General features: G+C 36.8%; 2 protein-coding genes across 4 annotated transcripts; both read right to left on the reverse strand.

The window, feature by feature from the left end:
- Window positions 1-305: 305 nt before the first annotated feature.
- Window positions 306-7,028, reverse strand: LOC120352061. The gene is made up of 2 exons (XM_039431539.1): window positions 4,176-7,028; window positions 306-405 (listed from the first exon to the last, which is right to left on the reverse strand). Exon 1 carries the CDS (start codon window positions 6,963-6,965, stop codon window positions 5,046-5,048), a length of 1,920 nt encoding a protein of 639 aa, XP_039287473.1. The 5' UTR covers window positions 6,966-7,028; the 3' UTR covers window positions 306-405; window positions 4,176-5,045.
- An 865-nt stretch (window positions 7,029-7,893) lies between these two features.
- On the reverse strand, window positions 7,894-17,497 carry LOC111061017. Of its 3 annotated transcripts, none has more exons than XM_039431560.1 (4): window positions 17,215-17,497; window positions 14,547-14,655; window positions 9,341-9,661; window positions 7,894-8,078 (listed from the first exon to the last, which is right to left on the reverse strand). In XM_039431560.1, the coding sequence occupies exons 1-4, from the start codon at window positions 17,436-17,438 to the stop codon at window positions 8,067-8,069; spliced, it is 666 nt and encodes a 221-aa protein (XP_039287494.1). In that variant the 5' UTR covers window positions 17,439-17,497; the 3' UTR covers window positions 7,894-8,066. The 3 variants fall into 3 exon arrangements, with proteins under 3 accessions (XP_039287494.1, XP_039287486.1, XP_039287504.1); XM_039431552.1 differs by having other exon boundaries at window positions 9,341-9,771; XM_039431570.1 differs by lacking the exon at window positions 9,341-9,661.

A 17,497-nucleotide genomic window follows, 5' to 3' on the forward strand; every position in this document is an offset into this window, starting at 1 on the left:
GTTATCTTCACTATTACTGTCACTGATTGTAGATGTAGAAGACGTGTTACCTTGAACTGTGGAGTTGGATACAGCTGCAGCCAGAGCCAGGTACGATCTTAACCTTGGCCGGTAATTGATAGGAAGTTTATGGTCTGGTCTGCTATCCTTCTTGCCTTTCTTCCCCAGGATGGTGGTTGCTGGTTGTTGGTGTTGATGAGTCACTCTTCCACTTGACGGTCTTGATGATGGTTCATATCAGTTGCGACCCCGACTTTCGAATTTTCCGCGATCACTTGTGATTGATAATTGATCAATATAAACTGGCGGTTAAATGAACAGCATCATTCTTACCACACCCATGTTTGCCTGATTAGCCAGGCACGCCGCCCTCAACCCGATAGCCACCACTCTCCTCCAGATGGCCTGAAAATGTCACATTTATCAAATTACAAATCTTGTACCAAATTTTGGTTCTAAAAGTCAATCTGCACACAACAGTCACAGTAAAAGTGCAGTATACTGAAAAAAATTTATTTTACAAGTTAAAGAGCAACAATTCCCACCCATCCGATGCAGTGCCGTCACAGTGCTATTAGCACTGCCATGCTGACAAACTGAGGAAAGTCCTCTTTCAATCTCTTTGTGATGATTACCACTGTACTTTCTAAAAAAATGAGTTTAGATTTTCTGTTCGGACCTTTGAGTTGTGTTACATCAAAATGTCCCTGTAATGAGTAGGGCTGAACAGTGGTACTACAACATTGTCATTTTTTGAAAGAGTTGTATGACTAATGAAATTATTTACCATTCCATTCAATTTTTTATTTAATCTAAAATATCATACACCTAAGACATTTTCTAGAGAAAGTTATAAGTAGGCAACTGAACACGAAAATAAACTGAATGTGCAGTCAGTTTTCCGTTAAATTATTGTTTTTAATAATTGAAAATATTATTTTCAAGGAAATTGATTGATAATAAAAAGTAATGGAGTGAAAAATCAACATATGCATTTATTGTTAAGTACACATTACTTACAATAAATTGCAAAAATAAATTAAAATTTGTTTCAATTCTACTGTTTGATAGTGAGTAGGCCTATGCCCATGATTTGGATTAATTTTATAACAATGCTTGTAGTCATTGTTGAATGTATAAAAGAAAGTACAATTAAATTTTTCTGCAATCTACACTTATGGTCCGCCACACAGAAAGTGTTCTGTGATTAGAATTTAAGGCTGTGCAAAGGCTAAAAAGATACTTTCTGCTGGTGATATTTTTCAAAATTCTTCTATTTGAATATCATCAAGCTATCAAAATGATACCATTATTACTTTTTGAGGGGTACGCGCCACCTAGGTCCTCCGGCACACCCAGAACCTGACAGGAGTGGACAGCGACTATCTCATCCATCAACACCGTACGCCAGCTACAGGGAAAGACTGTTTGAAAGAGTCTCGAATTAGCATGTGCGTTAGGCGCCAAAACCGGACACTTTTACATCCGTACAGAAACGACAAAGTCAGACACATCGAATCTCTGACACTTCCAAAACAAGACGGTCAGGTTATACTTCTTGGATGGACTGTACTACGCAGAGCTGTCTGGTTTTCAAACAATGGTCATTGTTCTGATGAACCCCCACATGTAGGCTGCTATTCTTAACAAGACCATTGACAATTTATTTCTGAAACCTATCACTCTTTTCTATCCCTCTTTGTAGTAATATCACGCGATGACTTATCTTGTAACTGTATAATTCGTTATATTATATCATTCCTATTTTGTGCAGTTGTCTCTCTTTTTGCAGTTATTTGGAGCTTAAATAGAACTATTAGTAAATTTCTTGACACAAAACAAAAATAACTTCACTTAATAGGTAGGGTAGTTCAATTGTCAAGATTAGTGAGTACACTGAAACTTCTCTATAATTCGTAGTTTTGCCATCAAAAACACTCTAATTAGTATTCCCATAAAGATAAATACACTAATATGCCATAGTAACTGATAATTCCAGTGATGAGTTTATCGAAAATTATGCTACAGTAACTAATAACTCCAGTGATGAGGAGACCGAAAATCACATCAACTGATGAAGTGAATTGGAAAAAAGGGTGTTGTGATTAATCATTAGTAAGCTGGAATATTAATTGCATGCAATTACCACAATTTACCCATTTATTTATAACAGCTAATGCTATTTGAGAATTATCACATATAGGTACTGTCCTTAATGCCCCGAATTCAGCTGATTAATATACAAATTTTACTCGCTTTCGTTAATGTCTGACTGCCTGTCTATTGTTTGTTTTCAACATAGCCTACATGTATTAGATAATACAACTTGTGATAGCAATACCTTTAACGTTATAGTAGTTTGTATTATTTGTTTAGGGATTTTGAATTCTGATTCTGAATTATTTACCCATACGGAGTGAACTTTAAAGTTCCACGGATTCACATATAATAATATAACTAGAGACACCCTTGGTTGAAGAACTCGCTCATGAACAGTTGTATTGATCTCTGAAATCTTTTACAAGTATGTCAAATCAATATATAACAATATTTTCTAATGTCCATCCATAGAGGCTATATCATGAATTAATTATGGGTAATTATGGGATCAGTATCCATGATATATTTTTTCGTATTTTATTTTATCAGCCTCAATATTGCAGATATATATAATTGATATATAATTCGTCACCCTCCAAAATTCCTATTAAATGCTTGGTCCCGTAAGCTACAAATTATAGAGGTTCTACTTTGTTGAATGTAGTCTACTGGAGGGTTAATATACTCGAACATTGAGAATTTTGAATATAATAAAATTTTTCAGTATTGTTTTTCATTTTGAATGTCATTTTCAATACTGGAAGATATACAGTTATCGTTTCCCAAAATAGCGGGAAAATGTTATTTTTTCATGATAATATTTGGATTGATTTTTCTACGTTTCAACGACGGGATTTGCTTTTGTCTGTATATGTATGTTGGCATGTTTGTAAATTAGCTTTTGGTGATTACAGCTTGGCACTGCTCTCGGTTTTATTTATAACAGGTAATATTAATTTATTATTTAATAATATATACAGGTAATAATAATATTATTTATAAAAATAATACCTCACATTGTGCAACCACTGACCGCATGCATAAACAGAATATTGCAAGAGGGGAAATTCCCTGAGGAACTTAAAATATCAAAGGTGTGCCCTATTTTCAAAAAGGGGTCTAAAGATAAACTAGAGAGCTATCGTCCTGTGTCATTGGTGCCTGTTCTTTCTAAACTTATTGAAATAATAATATGTGAGCAAGTTGTTGTATTTTTGGAGGAAAATAACTTATTATCAGGAGTTCAGTTCGGCTTTAGAAAAGGCAAAGCAACTGTTGATGCAGTTGAGGGTTTGGTCCATGACATTTTGCAGGCATTTGAAAATAGGTCTTATGCACAGGTTACATTCTGTGACTTAAGCAAAGCATTTGACTGCGTCGACCATGGTGACTTGATAGAGAAACTTCATTATTACGGTTTTCAGGGAGTTTCTCTAACACTATTTGATTCTTACCTGAAGAATAGAAAGCAGACCGTCTGCGTCAATGGAGAGTGGTCTGATGTAATTTTCCTGAAGTATGGCATACCTCAAGGATCCGTCCTGGGTCCTCTATTATTCCTTATAAGTATCAATGATTTGCCTCACAATGTTTTGAGCAGAGCAGTATTATATGCGGTTGATACTACCTTTTTGAATGTCTCTAATGATATGGCTAAGCTCTCAAATGTTGTTAATAACTCACTTGATGAAGCAGGAGCCTGATTCAGAGCAAATGGATATCTTTTAAATGCTAATAAGACTGAAAATGTCATATTTAGTCTGAGACCATCTCAACATCTCCACTCATGATTTTTTTTCATAAAACGTAAAAAACTTATAAATCATCAGCTATTCTATATTCCTTAAAAATTATTTGTCCTAAATTTTACTTACTAAGAGGTGAGTTCAAGTGCTTGAAATGAAAAAAAAATTGTTTTTACCACTCACACAATTAAAAAAAAAGTTTTGGACATGTTGACTTTTGACAAAAAAATATGGATATGTTGACTTTTGAAAAAAAAGGCACGGATATGTTGACTTTTGAAAGAAAATCACAAAATTAACCTAACATAGCTATAAAAAAGGATCACTCACTGAATACTGTTTTAAATATGGAGACCACAGTCATCTTCCAAGCAGTCACAGACATCTTCTTCTTCATCCTCGTTGGTCTGCTCATCATTGTTGGAAAGAATGTCTTTATACCACTTTAATTCAGGGATTGTCTCCCAATCAGCTCCAAAATGACATGCCAGCAAATTGAGGACATCTCTCTTCTTTTCTGCTGAGATGATGTGCTGTGGACGATTCACTTGCAAAGGTATACTTCCCTCAATCATCTTTTTTTTAACAATGGATTTGAAGTTCTGGAGTTCAGTTGCAGAAGAAAATTTATAATTCTGGAATAGCTGAATCTTTGTTGTTATTTCACCAGTCCGTTTACTTTTATGTTTCAAAATGTATATCCGCTTTGATTCACTTATTCCTTTTATTTTTGAGTAAACTTTTTCGAGGTCTTTTATGTTCAGAATTTCCCAGTCCTTTCCTAGCTCCCTTACAGATCCTACTTCTTTGTAGATTTTATTATATTCCGATGGAATTTTGATCTCAGTTTGTTTTTTCAGTAACTTTTCTACTCTTCCAAATGCCCTATCTGCAGGCAAAAAAGAGTGACCTCAAACTGGAAAAGTCAACTGAATACTTTTAATGTTGTCACTTGATTCGGTTTTCAGCCAATGGCATAGTGTGTGGACAATGTGGGCATTACGATTTTGTCCAGCACAACCATCACAGAACATAGAAATTTTGTCCACGTTATCAAATGAGAGTGATCGCAAGTATTGGATGATAGCAGATCCTATTTCAGTTGCGCCTCTGCTAGCTTGATTTTCCGTCCATGTGAAAAAAGTTGGATTTTTGGAACTGAGTTCAACACAACAGAATGCATAAAATGAAATCTGCCTGCTATAGAATGTCAGCCACAATCGGGATCTCGTCGATTCGTCTTATGTCACAAAAATATGTTTCCAAGTACGAATCGACAGCCGAAGTTAGAATTTTGGCCCAAGATTTACTACTATTGCTCCCATCATCAAGACCACTCGAAGCGAAATGTGACAAAGGGCCAACAGTAGCTGCAAATAGCACATATCGCATGTAGCTACCCAGCAAAACTTTGGCGTCTTTATCACATTTCACTTTTTTTGTTCGATCTACAATCAACTCATTAGTCTTGATGGTCGTGTCAATTATATTCTCAATGATGTTGACTTTCGTCGCTGTCAGATGTGGCATCAAAGGAGGAGGACTCTTCTTGTAAGGCATACGATTGCCTATAAAGCCACTTAGGTGTCGCTCAGTGATAATGACGTTTGTTCCATCCACTATGCCATGATAAAGCATATGGAACCCAATGCTACGCGCTACTGTATACAATAAATTGTTGCATACTGCTTGCAACTCGCGTACGCCTTTCTTGTGCTTCGGCGATAGCACATTCGAGAATATTTCAAAAATGTTGGCTATCGATAAAATAGGTACAACAAACCGAGTCTCATTTTCAATAGCTTTCATTTGATCGAATTTTGACTTCAAAATGGGTGCTGCCGCCTTGTACATTTGCATAATTGCATATTGTGTGTGTTCACACAAATAGTGGTGTAACTTGCAGTTCTTCATGAACATGCACCACCGTTTCCTAGCCTCGGGGTTGGACACACAGAGAATTGTACTGAAATATACTTTTACGATTAGAAGACTTGCCGCTGTAACCAATTTTGAATCGAATTTTGCAAATTTCCTAATTGAATCCACAGCCTTTTTCAAATCTACCAGAGATTTTGGTAGTGGTGCTTCTGGTGACTGTTGTTGGATTTTTCGTGTCTCAGACTCCAACACTAGACGCAATTCTAACCACATGGCTGTAAATTGCGCCTTAAGTTTTTGACGGGGCACATCGCTCCTCCATTGTAGCAAATCTGTAGTCTCTAGCTGCCAGTAGCTGTGTACTAAGATTTCCAACTCACCATCAGCAAAGTGTGCACAGTTATATTTTTCGTGTTGGAGAGGTGTTCCGGAACACGTTTTGCCCGACTTTACGCGCACTTCATACTGTTCCTGCATGATATTCATGAAGTGTTTGGCCACGTCCGAATATTTTTTGGCTACTGCGCCATAAACCAATGGATAGCAAGTCAAATCACTATCCATTGAATTTTTGACATAGTAGTTTGTGAACGAGTGGGTATCGCGATTAATGGTGGTCAAGTCTTCCGAAAGTGTTTTTAATGCGTGGCCCGTTTTAGATGGCGCCAGCACCCATTTACATGACTGATCTAGCTCACTAGATAATTTTTTAAGTGATACTAGATCGAAGCTGGCCGGGTAGATGATGTCTTTGTCATTGTTTGTCGTCAAGTCCTCGTCCACCACGGCCTCGCTGCTGAATTGAAACCTTCGGCACCTCAATCCGGATTTTGCATTACAGCCTACATTGGGAAATGTAAGCGGCATCACATCCTTTTTGAACTCCCTCAGGTTTCGATTCAGCTTTGTTGTTGTTTCTTTTGTTGGCTTCATGAATTTCATGCTGCAATCTTTTGGACTGCAGCCCTCCTCAGAAGCCAACAACACAACTGCTGATCTTATGGGCAAGGCTCGTGGTTGTCTTGTCAATCTTTTTGATGACGGTCCTGTGCTTTCGTCATCAGTCTCATCTCCTGTAGAGTTGCCCGAAGATGAAGAAGATGAAGACGAAGAAGAACTGTCAGAGTTTTCATTCTCTTCATCTTCGGGCACTACAGGTTTGTCGAGATAAGACTTTGGCGAATTCAGCTCCATCAAAGTCTCCTCGAATGACAAACGAACTCGAGGTGGTGACTTCATCGATAGAGCTGTCTTGTCTTGTTTGTCTGTTGACACAACAGTCCGACACGGTGGTCGCTACCACTTCAGAATCACTTTCAGACGACTCACTCGAGCTTGAAGATGACGAACTATTATCAGACGAAGAACAAGACGATGAAGAAGAAGAAGATATTTTCTCCACCGCCTTGAATCTGATAAGCGAGTCCAGCTCTTCTAAAAGCGTTGGCGTCTTGGGTCGTTCCATGGCTGGAAATGGTGATGCCAGAGATGGTGATGCTGGTGATGGAAACAGCACCGAGTGTGGGGTTGTAGACGGAATCGATGTGATAGTAGTTGAAGATGTGGTTGTAGACGGAATCGTTGAAGATGTGGTTATAGATGGAGTCGATGTGATAGAAGATGTGGTTGTAGACGGAATCGATGTGATAGTTGAGTGTGCAGTGGTTCTAGACAGAACCCTAGTTGTAGTTGAAGTTGAAGATCTTTTAGATGTGTGTGCAGTGGTTCTAGACAAAACCGATGCACTTGTTGTAGTTGAAGATCTAGATGTGTGTGCAGTGGTTCTAGACAGAACCGTTGCACTAGTTGTAGTTGAAGTTGAAGATCTTTTAGATGTGTGTGCAGTGGTTCTAGACGGAACCGATGCAGTTGTAGTTGAAGATCTAGATGTGTGTGCAGTGGTTCTAGACGGAACCGATGCAGTTGTAGTTGAAGATCTAGATGTGTGTGCAGTGTGTGCAGTGGTTCTAGACGGAACCGATGCACTAGTTGTAGTTGAAGATCTAGATGTGTGTGCAGTGGTTCTAGACGGAACCGATGCAGTTGTAGTTGAAGATCTTTTAGATGTGTGTGCAGTGTGTGCAGTGGTTCTAGACGGAACCGATGCCGATGCACTAGTTGTAGTTGAAGATCTTTTGTGTGCAGTGGTTCTAGAAGGAACTGATGCGTGTGCAGTGGTTCTAGATGTGTGTGCAGTGGTTCTAGAAGGAACTGATGCACTTTTAGATGTGTGTGCAGTGGTGGTGGTTCTAGTAGACAGAGCCGACGGAGATGATGATTGTGGTTCTACGAAGAGAGTTGGCGTCCTTGGACGACTGGGCTTGCAGCTCTGGTAGGAACTCATTGTTTGATCTACAACACACACAAAAAATAACAAACTATTAGCTCCGAGTGCAAATCAACAACATGCACTGGTATCATTTTTTATAAAAAAAATAGCTATTTCCAACATGACTATAATAAAGATCCGTTTCACTAGGCTATTCTCCCATGTAGAACTGAATTGTAAACTCACACAGCATGTTTGTTTCATATCAATAAAATTTTTTTGATTTTATTTTAAAATACGTTTTTATTATTTCTAATATAGAAAATAAATTTTCCTCATCAAAATAAGATATTTTAACTTCAATCTCGAATTTTGAAGAATTAGTGTGGAATTAGTTGTAGCTTCAGAAACAGGAATCAAATAGAATAGAATTTAGATATTTTTGGAAAGCAAATGATATTAATATGATCTTACTAGTATTTTTTTGAAGTTTTTTAAATTATTCTTTTGAAATTTAAAACTGGAAACGACGAAAGATGAGAATATTGGTTATTGCATTATTGCATACATAGTCGGCTGATGATTAAAATACTATCTATCAATATTTCTATTTTTATATCATTATTCTAGTAAGCTTATTTTGTTTTTCTCATTTTATTTTCATGAAAACTCAATTCAATAGAACACGTTTGCAATCTTGTTCAATTCACTAGTGAAACTGGTGAAAAGTTTCGCGAATACAGCTGGGTATTCAAAAGGTGGATCTATTGAGTTTGAAAAGATAAAACGAAAATCTCTTAAAAATCTACAAAGACTCAGCTCTAAAGTTACGTTTACACCAAAGTTGAAAATAAATAATAATATATATATATATTTCCACAAGAAAAGAACAAGATAAACAACTTGAGCAAGTGCAAGAAAATAACCAACTACTCATTAATACTATAATGATAATGAAGTATAACACATAAAGGAATTCATCTCTTGAGCAATATTAGAGTAATAAATAAAAAATATGTGGAAATAGTCAACAATGCAAGTTGAATAAAATCCCGTCCGCATGATGCTGTATTCCATACAGCAGAATTTAGAGCACAACGCATTTAGACAAGGAACAAAACAGAGACTCTATAGTAGTATGAAAAGGTAGGTTAATCGCCATCAACTCAGTTGATGCATCAACTCAGGAGTACTATCAAATCGGTTGAACTATCATTTCACCAGTACTTTGTTGAAAGTATAGTAAGGTGATTTCTTACCTATAATTTTAATGTAATGTGATTTCAGAAAGATTGAAAAACACAAACTATGTGATTAAAAAAAAAAGAAAAAATAGTTTAATTACATGATGATTATGATGATGGTGAAGGAAAATCATCCAGGCCGTCCACGTGATAGTTCTGGTGGTAGTTGGTTGTTGTTGGGGTCGCGATTGAATAGTATATCCCAATCGGGAAAGCCTTCCCCTGTTAAAGGGTACCATACATCCGTTTGGTACTCTGGGGCTGGTCCTCTGGGCATTGGATACCACCGCCGTTCTTCTTCGGATCGCCAGTCGTCTTGCTCGGATGTGTATCTCGGATGTGTGCGTGGAACCGGATGTGTGCGTGGAACCACAAGACCAGTCTTGATGGGAGTGCCAGTAGCATGGCTGAGTGGAACCACACTTTGAACACTAACAATATATTTTCCGCATTCATCCCGATATCGGTTTTTCCATGTAATTCTATTATCATTGGCAATTTTTCTGGCAAGTTTTCTGTCGAACATTTTTTTCTGAAAAACAATGCATGTGAATCATGAAGAATGCATCAAAAATGACCATATGATAATAAAGTAAAAAAGAAGGCTATAAAGCCAAAATCTAATAGACTTTTCATTTTTTTTAAATGATAGAAATTTATTTGAAAAACAAAGTGCAACACATAAAACTACTTGATGGAAAATCCTTCATCCAGACAGGCCATGTACGTAATGGTGTTTGAGTTCTCCTTCTTCTTTCAATTTTCGAATTCAGAATTAATTACATTGAAACGTTAAGGTGTAGTTGGAATACCTCATGATAGAAGACGTCAATCTTCTTTTGAAATCAGTGAACATTATCCGAAAACCATCAGGTTATTTCCTCATTCACGAAATTGATAATTATTCTGGTGGTTGGTCGGCAGGCCTACTTTTAGACGCGCTAACTTTTTTCATATGATAATTTGCCAGGTTGGACGCCTATCTTAATCGTTACGATTATGACAATGGAACGCGAGTAGCATGACTAATTATTACAGATTACTGCGATAAGATCTAGCAGTTCAAAGTGAACAGATCGTTAATTGATGGTTCCTAACCTAGTGTAATGTTAGATGAAATCAGAGACGGATTAGACATGGTTTATAAGTAGCATGCAAATTCAACAATATTGTAGGCTATGCTCTTCAGTGTATGAAGCTATGAGCTATAAATACTAGTGAGTTTCAGGCTGCTCTAGGTTGAGTATTATAATGTAGGTAGGTATTATATCACAGTACAGTATTATGATTTATTATATGTAGTAGGCTACTTCGGGTTATGAGATTCAATGTAGCAATCTGTAATGTTATTGAAATATTTTTTCATATCGTGAATTTTGGAAAAGATCTCCTTTGAAACGAGTTGATGGATCAACTGAGTTGATGGCGATTAACCTACCTTTTCATACTACTCTCTATAATGAATAATCTACAAAATTCTAATCAAAATTAACAAATGTTAATAATGTAATCCTCATAGATTCTATTAGATTGAACGGAACTTGACCAACACATGTTCATGATGTATGATAAGCTATTTTCAATCTAATAGAATCCAATAACTTTGGTGTAAACGCAGTTTTTCAGTTTTACTCTTCAACTATTGACTGACTGGCTCAATTCTCCACCTATAATAAGAAAATTCGTTACGTATCCAAAATCAACTGATTAGAAAATGTACGTACCTGATTTGGAAAATAGCAAGCCAATACTTGTACTTGTGAAATTCATCTACATGAGAGAATAGCTTGATGAATTCTTCATGTTCAACTCAAAAACGGGGAACCTAATCACTTCTATAGACTGTACGAAATACTAGGTATAATACGAGTAATGAAATGTAAAAGTAAAATTAATACAGAATGATAGAAGCGGCTATAAACTCTACTCTTACTCTACTCTTAGCATAAACTTATGTGTATTGATACAATATATTGTAAAAGTTATTCTATTCTCAAATCAAATCAAATCATGTATTTATCCTCCATATCAAAATTCCCATAAGTTCTTATTTATGTAGAGTGTTGAATTTGACAGCTGTTAACAGCTGAGTCTACACAAGCGAATAATCTGAATTTATAAAATAAATTATTGTATCCTTAAAGAATAAATAAAATATTAGAAAACAAGAATATAAATTGTAACATAACTACTATTGTAGTAGTCTTGTATTTAATTTTTTTTTTGAAGAGTACTAAGTATAATTCTATTTTATAAATACAAGAAAGTAGCCCTGAATTCAAACATTTGAAAAGAATAATTTGAAATAAGTTTACAACGGACTATGTTTCTTTGATTGAAAAACGTGTGGTTTGAATTTTATTCCATGCACTGAGCTAAATGGAGCACACCATGTCAATAAGGTTGTATTCGCAAGCTCATTTTGAATTTTTATTGCAACAATTATGCTGGAATAGAATTTTCACAACAGCTGCACCTCAATGCTGGCAACAATAATTAAGCATAGCTAAATTTAAACCAAATTCAAATGGCGACCCGGGAAATTGAGTTTTCATCGAAAATTCCAAAACACGAAAAATTCTCAGCCAAAACTGTAAGATCGCTGTGGAAACTGAACACCAAATCTATGCTCAGTACTTGGATAATCACACGATTCAACAAATGAATTGATTCAGGAAGCTGCTTGCATCACAGAATGAAATTCGTTACTTAGGAAACTGACAGAATGAATGTGGTGATAGTAAAGACTAACCCGTCTCAAGGAACGAGAAAGCTCAACGAATCAGGCAGTCGAAAAATGTTGATCATTTTATTAGCGTTACTAGATTAGTACAATTATTCTAAATCGATTGATATAATTTCTGAAATAATGATTTACTCTATTATGTGCAGTACAACAATCAGATAGTACTACAATTTTGCTTGTAGTGGAAAATTTCTGTACTGACAGATGTCCGTTTTTGATACTAGGTTACTGTATAGATGTTATTATTGTAACTATAACAATCATTAAAAAATAATTACCTTAAAAATTATCAGCTCTATAATTTGGGTCGTCTTCGCAATTGTTATGTGCTTTAGCAGTTGAGTGTTCCCTTTAGACACGCGCTCATGGTCCAACCGTTTCAAAGCAATTAGCGTGTTCTTACCGGCTCTAAGTCCCATCTCTTCTAATACACAAACTTTTGCCAAATGTCCTTCATTGTATCTGTTTATCGCTTAGAACATTCCAAAATTCAATGTGTTCATTTGAACGAATGTTTTTTTGGGTACAATCGTCCAAACAACACTGTTAAAACTTTCATTCGAATTTTGGGTTTTTCCTGCCGTACATTTTTTTAAAAGTTCCGTACGTGACAAGTCTTTGAAAATAAATTCAATCTCATTCATTACGGTTTCGGGTAGATGGAAGTGGGACTTGTGACTATAGACTGCACCAGTGTTGAGTGCCTGTCTATATTTACACCAACCTTCTAAACATAAATCGTGTTTAGAGTTCTCATCATTAGAGGCTAAATGATGATATGTAGCCCAAATCGCATTTTCCATACTTTTTACGCTATTCGTATTATTTCGTATAACATAGCCATAGAATTTTTGTATAGTTAGTATGGCCTTATCAGTTAGCTTACCTTTACCGCCTATCGATGGCTTCTGCGATTTTAATTTTCTTAGTCTATAGCCCATCCGTTTCTGCACATGACCGACACATTCCAATTTGTTAATTGAAACGTCCGGCCCGTACGGCGCCTCCGCGCAAACCGCCTGAAACGCTTTGGAGTCGCCGTCGCCTAAATATTCCAAGTATCTCACTTCATATAATTGTTGAGATCTTTTGAAGATATCCAGAGCCCCAGAAACTTCCATCCCACCACTACTCCCTGAATAATTGGCGGTACATTTGTCGTCATGAATATTGTTCGATTTCTGTGGACATCTACAGATTTTACAATTCACAGAAACGTCCAAAACTTTACCAGTATCAACTGACGTTATTGACACAAATCCGTTTTGAGACGTGTGTCCACGTTTTTGTCAAGACCCGTCCACAGCTACGCACTCAGCTGCCACACGACTCGACTGCTTCCTCTACCGCGCTTCTCATCGACCTTTCACTATCTTTTTACTAAATTCACTAACAAATTGTTCGTGTTGTTGGAATTTACCTGGCGGTGACGGTAAATTCATTACACCACAAAACAATTTCGCCGAGTTCTCGCCTTTCCCTATTGATCTAAAACCTAAAGCTAGTCTCAAATTTAAATCATAATAAGTTTTTTCACTCTGCACTTCTTCACAATTCTTAATCTGTCTATTTAAATCACAGTCTGTACATGAAATATCTATCCTAAAAGCTAATCCTATCAAATGAGTTTTTTTAAACACTAAACTTTGATTACAAATCCTACAGCTAGCTATCTCACTGAGTCCAGGTACACATGGGCGGCAATTGCAGTAACCTCATCACGACTGCAATTCGCGGTCGACTAGTTAACTCGGGCAGCAATGCGACCGCACCGCTGCCGTCCAGTGCATGTGTGTGCTGCCTCATTTGTTTCTGTGGTCGTGTGTACTGCAACTGCCGCTCGTATGTACCCAGGCTAAGGATGTCGACTTCTTCTATAGACTATAGCTACAGATAAACCAATTATAAAAAATACAACAGATTAGAACACAGTAATACAATTTTTTCAAGTATAAAACTTGAAATGTAAAGTTGAATAATAAAATAAAAAATATGGAACTTAGAAAATTTAGCCAATGTCTTTGTATAGAGAATGTTAGTTTGTGATTTCATTACTTTTCTGTGCAAACAGGTCTTTTTAATTTTTCAAGTGAAAATCCCTTCCCTTCCTCTTGCCACGTAATTTAGACGTTGCCAGTGGACGTTCCAGTTGACTGTCGCCAGAGGACTGGAATTAGCTATTGACTACGTGTACAACATAAAACTAGGAAAGTGGGGTCGCCAGTAGCTGATTCCAGTTGATTGGCGCCAGTCAACTTAAACATCTACTAGCAACGACATTAGCCTACTGCCAGTTTAATTATTCAAGTGACCATTTATCCTTTATGCCATCACTTTGAAAAAGAGCGCAATTATTGTTGTGTGTTAATTTTGAAATGTTGCTGAGACAAATAGAATAAATTTGAAATGTGCCAGTTTTAAAAATCTTTTTCCACTTGCTTGCAAGTAACTGATATTTTTACCGCCGAATTTTGGGTGGCAAAAGAAGGGGGTTGAAACCCGTATTTACACCACTGTTCATAGGGCCAAAAAACAATAATTCATAATTGAGATTAGCCTACCTGATTTCGATCGTGATTGTGCTCGTCAACGCGGGAGACCAAATCCAAAGTGTTGCCATCAGAAGAAACCCTAAATTTCATGACGAATGGACAATTCTGTTTGTAGGTGCTGTAAAAATACACGTCAGAAAATTATCAAATAAATTATTATTATTCATTGGTATCATGCATATTAAGTCAGATTAGACTTAATCTACCTTATGTTGAGCAGCGGTTACAGTGAACGGTAAAAGCGGCCTAAAACGGAGAATTCTCATTTTATTTAAATATATAAGTCATGACTAGCAACTACATGTTGCATTTGTTATGGCAACCGATATATGCATTAGTACTGCTAAGTAAAATGAGCTGTTACTCAATAAGATACTATAGAATGAATACTTCTTATTCAGCTGAGTTTTTTCTGACATCCTTAACATGCATGGGCTAATTACCGTTTCCAATGTTGAATAAATAGTTAAAAATAATAGAACAAGAAAAACACAATTAAAAATCGTTAATCTGAAACATAATACGATTGGTGTAGGTAAGTATATTTTACCTGCCCAGTTAGTTGGCGTCAAATTTGTTAGAGGCGTGCCTCTAAGCGGTGTGACACACCTAACGAATAAATAAGCTTTTCCTGAAGCTCCTTTCATATCCACCGACAACGACAGACAAGCAGCGTGCCCGACATCGACCGACAAGGTAAGATTCAATGTAATTTGAGTAGACACGCCGTTCTGTGTCAGTGCGGTCAACTGTTGGGAGCAAACCTTGTCGGTCGATTTCGAGCACGATACGTGTCGACCGTTGTGAATTGAACAACCTAACATGGTCAGTTGGCTGCTGCTATATTAACTTACGCAGAAATATTAATGAATAAAGAATTACAAATGTGGCGGAAAAATTTTTGCCATTTACATTTATTAGCCTAACTTATACTAACTTATCAATAGATAAGGTACATCACGACCCCTGTGGGTTGGGGGAGCTTTGAGTCGAACATCGTACTCAAGAATGTGTTGAAAACCAGATCTCTTGGAGTTGCCTTAGGGTCCCTTTTAGTTGTCTCCTATGACAAGCAGGGATACTGTGGGTGAATTGTGGGTTTCAACACATTCTTGAGTACGATGTTCGACTTGAGTTGCCTTGCCTTCAAACACACGGGATCTGGTGGAAGGACCTACAAAGGAGGCCAGGAGTGGAACTCACGTAGGTCACAAGTTTGTGGGCGGAGAGACCAAACCTCACCACTGCTCAAAGAAGGGCGACCATTTAGGCAAAACTTCTTGGGAGAGGTGAGGCTTTTTACCCTGCGAAGATTCGGAGGGGCAAAAAGAAAATGTGGGTCAAGAGGCTGAGTCAAGGGTGGCCGGGCGCCCTAGAGGCAACTTGGCCACACCTTCCTCAGCAGAAGAACCTACAAAGGAGGCCAGGAGTGGAACTCACGTAGGTCACGAGGACTAATCAGTCTGAAGAGACTGGCAAGCATATCACACTCGATTGCGACAAGCAACCAGGTAATGAATGGGATGTTAGTATAGGGAGAAACTCCTGGTTCTTGTAAAGGACACAGGTATTGGTTTGCCTAACTAATATACTACTTGGAAGCACAATAAGCTTCGGTTGACGTGTGGGGTTCTTTGAACCTTTGGATCCTTGAATCCATCCCTTCAAAAACAATAATAAACGTACATCACATGTCATACTTGGCGTGAGTTGATGATAAAATATAGATAAAACCAATGTACCTAGAATACATGTATTATAGGTACATTGGATAAAACCATAAAAATTAACATAAGGTGATGATTACAGACTCCACTGTACAACATCTGTTGTAATGTATAATAGACATCCCATTAATTTCTAGACCTATTCTGGCATAAGGATAACATGGAAAATTCGAGAGGGTCTGCGGTGGAGACCAAGGGGAAGTAAGATCAGGATAGAATCACTTATTAGTTTTCCTATTGTATGCCTAAAGGATGATTGTACAAAATTTCAGCTACCGTAGTTCTCTAGATACATGACACGTGGGAGAATTGGTGATGAGCGAGTTACGGCTTTTTCTTTTATAGATACAGAGCAGAGATTAATTTAAATTCACTTTGGGATGGTGTTATTATAGGTTCCAAGTTAGACTAATTTGTGAGGTGTGTAATAAACATAGAGTTATGAAGGGGAGTTTCAGCTTAAATGAATCATGTGAAGGCCAAGCCGAAATAGGTTATTGTTTTGTAACCGACACACTCTAGCCTACTAAGGAAAAAAGTCCGCTAAATTTTAAGCTAGAACTAGAAATTTCGCAAGAACAACGAGTCACAATATCATGCTGAATCCATTATAACAATAATTTTGAAAAATCTGGGGTGGCCATTAAAGTTCACTTTAGACGAGAAGGCAACAAAAGACAACACCGTATACGTTAGGCCTGATATTTATTTATTTGCATACTTTATTTAATTTGTTTATTACATTGCATACGAAAAGATATGGGTAATTAGCTAATGATTGAAAAAGCATAAACTAAGCCTAGTTTTAAAAGTTAGGTATGTTAGACTACCTAAAGACTCGGTAAAGGAAGCTACAAAGCCGGCAATTATTGTTTTATGATTTGAGTAATCAGTCAATAAATACGTAGCCATAGTCAGTTACCGTATGCAGATGCAAAAAACCAACTTACCTTTGTTTTGGTCGAAGTCCCTTGGACTTGCTTTTTGTAACACCACCATGGATACATTTGTACTTTAATTCGTAGTACACGAGCTCATCCTTTAAAAAAAGTTTTACTCCTATTCTTCTTACATTTTCTATTGTTCTTGAGTCATTTATAAAACATTGAATAAAATCTTTCTTTTCTTTTTCACTAATAAACTTTCTTAAATCTCGAAAGGATGTAAACTTCATGATTGATAGTTAGAAATCATAACCACGTCATAACCATGTGACCAAAAACCTCCAACACC

The sequence above is a fragment of the Nilaparvata lugens genome, chromosome 1 (assembly GCF_014356525.2).
Source record: "Nilaparvata lugens isolate BPH chromosome 1, ASM1435652v1, whole genome shotgun sequence".
Classification (NCBI taxonomy): domain Eukaryota; kingdom Metazoa; phylum Arthropoda; class Insecta; order Hemiptera; family Delphacidae; genus Nilaparvata; species Nilaparvata lugens.